This window comes from Grammomys surdaster, unplaced genomic scaffold (assembly GCF_004785775.1).
Source record: "Grammomys surdaster isolate TR1022 unplaced genomic scaffold, NIH_TR_1.0 338, whole genome shotgun sequence".
NCBI lineage: Eukaryota > Metazoa > Chordata > Mammalia > Rodentia > Muridae > Grammomys > Grammomys surdaster.
The window spans coordinates 1,286,348-1,295,123 of NW_021604757.1; the positions used below are offsets into that span (position 1 = coordinate 1,286,348).

At 50.9% G+C, this 8,776-nt stretch overlaps 1 protein-coding gene across 1 annotated transcript in view; it reads left to right on the plus strand.

The window, feature by feature from the left end:
- The window catches only part of Tspan18 (tetraspanin 18), a 128,418-nt gene that overhangs the window by 115,377 nt on the left and 4,265 nt on the right, over positions 1 to 8,776 (plus strand). Inside the window, exons 6-8 of the mRNA XM_028778482.1 lie at positions 4,279 to 4,353; positions 5,244 to 5,342; positions 6,210 to 6,392. Of these exons, the coding sequence (XP_028634315.1) occupies positions 4,279 to 4,353; positions 5,244 to 5,342; positions 6,210 to 6,392 (357 nt within the window). The remainder of the gene's footprint in view (positions 1 to 4,278; positions 4,354 to 5,243; positions 5,343 to 6,209; positions 6,393 to 8,776) is intronic.

The following is an 8,776-nucleotide window of genomic DNA, read 5'->3' on the forward strand; positions in this document are numbered from 1 at the left end:
CACTGTTAATGGGCCCATCTCTGCAGCCAAGCCCGGAAGGCAGCCTGTGCTCTTGGCTGACAGCAGGCTGTGCTCGGCTGCTTTGCCAGCCTCGGCTAAGTGTACCCTGAACCCTGCCAGCCGGAGAGAAGAATGGGGCATTTGTTTTGCATGAAGTTTAAGAAGGTTGAGGGCTGGGGACAGGCTGAATTAGTCCGTGAGCTGGCTACCAGTCAGGTCCTCTCTGACCCTCCGTCTCCGCCTGCTCATCTCTACATCGGCCCCTCCTCTCCCCTTTATCTCCTTCCATTTCTCAGTCTCTCTTCCTGCTATCACCCCTCCTCTCCATGCTCCCTGCTCACCCCTCTCCCAATCCCAGTCCACACAAGGCTAAAGTCAGTGTGGGTCAGAGGCAGGGTGTAATGCTAGGCCTCAGACTGCTGCCATGGAAACTAGGCCCCAGCCCAGAAGAGATCTGGACAGGCAATCATGTACAAGAGGGATACACTAGGGATGTAGGCATGTGTGTGTGTTCTAAGTGAGTAGATACATGTGTGTGGTGTGTACATGTATGTGTGTTCTAAGAGAGTATATAGACACGTGTGTGGCGTGTGCATGTGTGATATGTGCCACCCTATGTAGTTTTATATTGTTTACTATAGTGTATGTGTGCATATATGTTTGCCCGGTGTATATGGTATATGTACCTCTGTTGTGGGTTTTGTGGATTACATAATAGTGTGTGAATTGTGTGTGACATGTGCAGGTGGCATGTGTGTAGTGGAGTGCGGTTTCGGCGGTATAGAGGCTTTTCTATTCTTCTAAAACTGGATCTCATGTTAGCCCAGGCTTCTTTGGGGGCAAGGATAACAATCTTGAACTTCTGGTACTCCTGTACCCCTCAAGTGCTGGGGTTATAGGTGTGCCCCGTGTCCAGTTTGTGCAGTTCTGTAATCCCCATATGCTAGACAAGAACTCTGCCTGCTGAGCTACAATCCGAGCCCTTCTGGAAGGGTAGTTTCTAAAAGGTCCAGAACCTAAAACCAGTTCTTTTTTCCAGCCTAAAGCTGGTTGTGTAGTTACTCCAGTAGGAAATGGCCACTGAGTCAGACATTAGTAGCATCTGGGGGCTTCCTGAAGGCTTTTGACTTCCTCCATAGCCAGGCTGTCTGGAAAGGACAAACAGAGCGTGGCTGTAGTCATCCTAGGACCCTGGCCTCAAGGTCTGCAGCCATAAGGCCTAGATATGGAGCAACCCCTGCTTGCTTCTGGAACTGAGAACCCCAAGTCTGAGGACAGTCGGCCCTGTCATGAGTCACCTAATGACTAGATTAGCTAATGACAAGAGCACATGTGTAGGTCAGTGCCCCCCACACCAGCCATTTCCTGTGTGTCTCCTCTGAATGTCACAAACACCCCTGTGGCCAACTTACCTAAAGGCTTTCAATTTGACAAGGGCATGGGGTAGAGTAGAGAAAGAAGGAGGGGAAAGGATAGGAAAGGAGAGGGGGGGAGGAGAAGACATGAGCTGTACTGTGTGGAAATTGAGGACTGCCTACCAAAAAGGAGAACCTGGCCCCTCCCCATGAGTAAGGGCGCCAAGGCTCTGCTAACCTCACAGCTTAACAGAGGTCAGAGGATGGGAATTCCCTGGGAGGGCAGCATGTGGCCCCTGGGGAAAGTCCCTAAGCAGCCGGAAGCTGTGGGAACAAGAGGAAGCCACTGGGCTGAAGGGGTGGGGGTCAGTGTGTAGCATTGCCTCTGCTGTGTGTACTGCAACCTGCACTTTCCTCTTGAAATTCACACCCTGGGCTAGACAGATCTGTACTAGGTGGGCACTCCCAGGCTCCCTGCTCTGGACAGGCTTCATGTCCCCTCTCCCAGGCCAAGATTTGCAACATTCATTCTTGGCATCTCTCTGAGGCATCAGCTCTGTGCAGTCCACCACAGGATGGGCCTGTGTCTGTCTTGTATGTATCCGTTTGTCTATGCCCAGAGTATCGCGGAGCAGGTACTCAATAAAAACTTTGGGATGAAGCACAAGGAAGAGACAGATCAGTTGTCGGTAAGAGCTGAGCTTTGGGGGCTGTTGAGATGAGATGGCTCAGTGGTTAAGAGCACTGGCTGCTCTTCCAGAGGTACTCAGCTAAATTCCCAGAACTGACATGGTGGCTTACAGCCATCTATAAAGGGGTCTGATGCCCTCTTCTGGTATGCAGGTGTACATGCAGACAGAATACTCATACAATTTAAAATGAACATAAATTTAAAAAAAATTTTTTTTTTAAAAAAAAAGGAGCTGAGCTTTGATGTTTTGGCTGTGTGTCCTGGGGCTGGCTGTGTAACCTCTCTGAACCTAAGACTCTACATGTGCAAAATGGGTACAACCAGATCTTCCCAGCTATCATTCTATGGTCACAATCCACTGGGAAAATGTGCATCTTGCTTAGCTCGGTTCCTGACATGGGAAATAAAAATACTTAGTCCTGGCTAGTCACAACTCTCCTGGCCATTCATAACTCTTAAAACTGGAAGCTCTTGCAGTCACCCCTAAACTGCAGTAAACTCTTAGAGCCACAGCCCAGCAGTAAAATGGAGGGTCGCTGCCCAGGGTACTTGCCCCTCCCCCGTGCTGCAGAAATCAGACCACCATGAGTGTCCTGTAACCCCGAGTGGGCGGCATGCCAGTTGCTGTTCTTCTAGATGGCGCACAGGCTTCCCTTGGCGCTCCGTGGCCTTCCAAGAGATCAGCAAGGTTGCTCTCACACAAAGCTCATCACCTACGATCTCAGAGTACAAAGTGACTGCCCATGTGTCATCCATAATTTGTGACTCTTGGCCACAGCTGGCAATGCAGGTGTCACTGTGAGGTCAACAGCCTGAGGACCTGCCAACAGTCAAGGAGGACACAGAGCAGGGAGAGGGCCATGCTGAGTCGAGCTGATGACCAGACAAATGGAAATGCCAGAACTCTGGGGTGGTGGTGGTGGGGTGTGGCCTGAAAAGAGACACTCTCTCAGTGACTACACCACACCAAGCTTTCAAAGCATCTGCCATGGCCCAGGGCACCCAAGAGGTCAGGACTAAGTGGCTGAGTTCTTAGCAAGAGGAAGGTTCTACAGCTCGTCCAAGTGACCCAAGACCCACATTGTCTTCCACTCCGTTGTATCACCAACCCCTCTTTACTGGGAAAGAGGGACCCAAGATATCCTCAGGTTGAGCCCAACACTGCTGTCTCTTCTCACTCAGTTCAGCCAGTACAGGCTGACAAGTGTGGTTTCTGCTTGGCCAGGATGGGCCATAGGGACCAGCCTCTGTGTGTGCTCCCGGTGAGTCCCTCTGCTGTTGGCTCCAGCTGGGGTGAAAATGGAGTTTGCAAGTGTACTGAGGAAGGCAGGCCAAACTGCTTCTTCCTCTTCTTTTTTTTTTTTTCCAACTCCAAAACAGTATTGGTGAGGACCAGAGACTGAGACACTGAGACACACAACATACCACGGGGTCATAGTGACAGTCTGTTCTGAGACCACTCAGGTGCTGGAGGCAGCAGCCTGCAGTAGCTGGGTGTCTCTGTTTGATGCTATAATGTGGACAGGGTCCCCTCTGCTGGGACAAGTCAGGACAGCCTCTCAGAGGTGGGGCTGGAGCTTAATTTGGGCACAGGGAACCACCCAGCATGGGAGGGCCCCACATCAGAGCATCCTGGTTAATCTGTGGAACACAGGGATTTACTGAGTGGAGCAGACAGGGCTCTGTGAGAGACATCAGACGCCACTCCCTGAGCCTCACAACCTTTCTCCCCATCTTGTGTCTCTGTTTCAGCTGAAGATAGCATGACCTCCCTACTGCCACTCAAGATAGCATGGCCTCCTAGTTCCACAGCAACCAGAGACACGGGGGCAGGAAAAAGTGGCCTTAAGGTTGCCAGGGTAGGAAACCCAGCCTGGGATCCCCAAGAATTTGGGATCCCACAGCTTGGACAATTCACGAAAGGAAATGTTCCCAAAGGGAGCCTCCTCCCAGGGCCACCAGGTAGGGCTACTCAGGCCGTGCACAGCCCAGAGCAGTGTCTCTCAGCCACCATGTGCTCAGGAGACAGATTTATTTGTCTGCATTGCTCATACTTTCTGTCACAACTGTGCGGCTCCAAGGGTATATCGTTGGCGTGTTTTTTATGAAAGCGGTGATTTATGGGAGCGAAGGTCTGTCTGTCTAACAAGATTAGTGCACTCCATCTATCACATAAGGGGTGCGGTAAGATGGCACCCGCGTGGGCCTCACAGCTGCCCTCTCTCTCTGCAGTTTTTCCTGTTTATCCTGATCATCTTCCTTGTAGAGCTCTCAGCAGCCATCCTGGCCTTCATCTTCAGGGAACACGTATGTACCACTCAGCTTCCCATCCTGCTTCACTGGGGGTTACTGAGTGACCCCTGCCTCTTCAAAGACACCCTTAGAACTAGCTGTCTCATCCAGTGCCTCGAGCCTAAACATGACCCGCACCTCAGGGAGGTAGCGGGGTGTAGAGAAACCCAGCCAAGCAAGGTCTCCTCCTATAGGGGTAGGTAATTCCAAAAGGCCTCCAGCAGGAGTGCCTAAGGGTCCCCACTCCTGGAGCACCTGGTATAAGCCCCATCCTAGTTCTAGAGTCTCCATTCGGCCCAGTGACAGTGTGATGCTGGGAGTCACATGGTCATGTGGTTGGAGAGGACAACCCCAGTCTGGGCGTGAAGTGTAGCATGCTAGGCTACCAGCCTCTCCCTGCTTAGCCTACACACAGGCTATTCAGTCCAAAGGCTTCAGCCAGCTCCTCACTCTGAGCTTAGTGAGCCTGGTACCACAGATAGAAGGGCTCCAAACAGGAGGGACTGAAGGATAAGCCCGAGGAAGCTGTTGGGAACAGTGACTTTGAGGACATAGTGGGGAGCTATGGGTGATTGACGTCTCCCTCTTTACCCACACCTTGGCTTCCTGTAGGTTGGGTCTCACACCTGCTGATTCTGAAGGATAGAATGGCAGTCATGTTCCCTCTCCCCAGCACACCCCCACAGTCATCTTCTGAGGAGAGCTGCAGGACTGAGCAGGGTTCCCAGTGTGTTCCATCCTGGAGTTAGATGAGGCCCGTAAATGAAGACATGCTTGTCTCAGCTTATGAGGAAACATCAAGGTCCCAAGCCTTGGGAATGGGGTGCCTGCCCAAAATGGACAGCTTAGTTATCACCTGGAAAAGACAGGCTGGGAGGACTCAGTGCCCTCTCCTCTGTCCCCAGCTCACCCGAGAGTTCTTCACCAAGGAGCTTACCAAGCACTACCAAGGCGATAATGACACGGACGTTTTCTCTGCCACCTGGAATTCAGTCATGATCACAGTGAGTGCCCCTCCCCATGTCATCCTGGGATGCCATGAACACTCAAAGACAGAATGTTGACATGAAAAAATCTGTCCTCTAGAGCCCTCCTAGTCCCTTGCCTGGGCCAGACATCAACAATCCATCAAGAATCACTGATCCCACTCTTGGCCTGTGAATCATCATTTGCACAGCTCTCCAAGCTGTTAAGGCTAGTGGATCACAGTCCACGGCCCCTGACTTAGGTCCTTAGTCAGTACCATTGTGAGTGATGTTAGTGATAATCACTACAGAGGCTGAGGGGATGGGTGAGTCAGCAAAGTGCTTGCTGTGCAATCAGGAGGAACTGAGTTTGATCCCCAGCACCCATGTAAAAATCCAGGAGTGATGATGTACACTTACAATCCTAACACTGGAGAAGTGGAGACAGGTAGGTTCCTGGGACTCACTGGCCACCTAGCCTAGCCTAATCTGTGAACCTCGGGTCCCAATAAGAGATCCTGTCTGAAAAATAAGATGGACAGAACCTGAGGAATAACATCTGAGATTGACTTCTGGCCTCCACGCATGTGTACACATGCTCCCACAACATACACACACACACACACACACACACACACACACACACACACACGAACAAATATACACAGGCCAAAGTAAAGACAATAATTAGCATAGCATAATATAACATCTTAGCAACTATATGTGTACTGCTTACCAAGTGCTGGTGAGGTACAGAACATATAGCCATGCCCCTCTTACAGAAGACCCAGATGACACAGGTCATCACCACAGTCACATGCAGGGCAGAGGGATCTTGGCCCTGGCAGAGGCTGGCATCCCCTCCAGTCCCACACTAGCTCCCGCACTGGCTCGGCTTTCTCCTAGTTTGGCTGCTGTGGGGTCAACGGACCTGAAGACTTCAAGCTGGCCTCCGTGTTTCGGCTGCTGACGCTGGATACTGAGGAGGTGCCCAAGGCCTGCTGTCGGAGGGAACCCCAGACTCGAGATGGGGTGGTACTGAGCAGGGAGGAGTGCCAGCTGGGGAGGAATCCGTTCATAAACAAGCAGGTAGGTTCCTCAGGCAGGGAGACACTCCACAGATAGGGGCAAAGCTGGGGGAAGCAATGTCTGCCCAGAGGGTCTGGAGGTGGTCCAGAGCTTTGTAAAGAATTCTGGCTGTGGCACAGGCTCCCCTTGCCTCTAAGAACCAGAGAAATGGACAGAAGATCACACTGGAAGAGGAGATAAGCTGGGTTCAGGCTGGGGTGAGAATTTCCATGGTTCCAGGGTGAGTTTTCCAAACTTTTGATAATAAAGGGGGAGGGATAGCTCTCCTTAGGCATATGCTGTGTTTATGGGGAAGCTTACTCCAGCCAAGTAAGAGTACTCCTTGGTTCTAGAGGAGAAGATTCTCATTGATCTGACCCTAGACAACCAGGGTCAGAGTTCTTTCTTTTCTTGTAATCTGAGGGCTTCCTCTCAGCCTTTGCCTCAAGGTAAACAGAGGTCTCAGCTTTGTCCCCCTCAACAAGGAGCACAGCCCCACTTCACCCTTGGTCCCTTCCTTCCTGCCGGCCAGAGACCACCCCCTCCACCCCTGTCCATAAAGAGAGGCAGGGAGAGATCGGGCGAGGCAGAGATTGGGCGAGGCAGACAGGGAGGAGGGAAGGGATGAGGAGAGCCACATCTGGCCTTCTCCTTTGGTCAAACTTCTTCTGGGAGAATTCAAAATGCTGGGGAGCTGACAGGACGCAAGAGACAATGCCAAGCTTCCACGGGTTCCTGGTCTAGGGAGAGGTGGTAGATGGTGAGCCAGGGAATAAAAGTGAACCTTGTGTACAGGGCTGGTCGTGAGAGTGAAGACACTTGAATGAAGTGATACGAGTGTGCACAGGCTGGAGCTTAGGGTTCTGGGAGCCCCAAGGGAGGGCATCACTGGGCTGAGACCCGGTTCCATGATCTCAGCTTGACACCAAGAGCTCAGCTCCTGACCTTATACCCTCCCTAGGACAGGTCAGAGCTCAGTTTGGCTCAGTTTGTCTCTCATACATCCTGCTCTCCAGGAAAGAGACAGAAATGAAGCGGAAGGGTCCTCCATGTCATGGAGAGAGCAGGTCACTGGAGGTTTGGATTGCAGGGATTTATGGGAAGAGCGAATAGAATCTGGGAAGGACTGTAACAGATGTCATGAGTCCAGGTGTGTGACAAAGGTGTTTCTCTGCCTTCTGGGTTGGGGGACATTGTGTGTGAGGTTTGGGGAATGTTGAGTGAAGTACCTTTGAAATATCTAGGCAGGGAGCCAGGTAGGAGGCGGAGTACTCATCCTAGAGCCTAGGAATGGTGTGCTAGTGATGAGAATGTGGGTGTTGCTGCCCAGGACCAATTGCCCTCTGTCTAGTTAGTTTTGGGGTGACTATGAGCAGGAGCTGGAGTAGGGAACATTCCCTCTGTGAACACTGGAGGTGCTATGACAGGTATCTAGAGAGTGATGTTTCATTCCCTGTGTCAGATGGGGATGCCTCATTGCAGGGTGATACCCAGGCCAGAGTCAATTCCAGGCTGATCAAAGGGCATGGCCACATGAGGATAGGAATGTAAAAAGTATAGTTCCTGTCCCCTCCATATAAAGGGAAAGGAATCCCAGGCCCCTCTTTGAATCTGGGCTTCCCCCCTTGCTGTGTCTGTGGCCTCGAGGGAGCCACCCGCCTGTTCTGTCCCAGTTTGCAAGGGGGTAAACTACAGATAAGCTACTTCTCAATAGGGGCTACACAGAGGACCAAATGATGCAGGGCACACAGAACCTAGTGAGACCCTGGAAGAGGATGCTGAGTGTAGGTAGTACTTTCCACTCTGCCCACTCATGCCAAGGGAGTCCCTGTCACCGGGGAATTTCCACCAGCCAATCCTCCTCAGCTCAGGTCACTTGTGTTAGGTAAAATCCAACATGTGCCTGACGTAAATGGGCACAGTTCCTACCCCTACTCATGTGGACATCCTCTAGTTAGGCCCAAAGAATATTTAGGTGCTCATAAAAGAAAAAAGAACTATTTTTTTTAAAAAAAGAACATGTTTCAAATGGCTGAGGTTGTATAGCTCAGCCAGTAGACTTGTCCAGCATGTACAAAAACTAGGTTCCATCCCACTACCTCATAAACTGGATAATGCTAGCACTCAGGTGATAATGACAGGTTTAGAAGTTCAAGGACATCCTCAACTACACAGAGAGTTCAAGGGTAGCCTGGACTACAGAAGATCCCATCTCAAAAAAGTTCATATATCTCATTCAGGACTGGGGTGAGTATGGCTCAGTGGTTTGATTCCTAACACTGATGTGTGTGTGTATGATGTATAAGCATATGATGTATATGATGTATATGTATACAGTGTATATGTATACGATGTATAGTATGTGATGTATATGTTTACGATGTATGTGTATACGTATATGTATA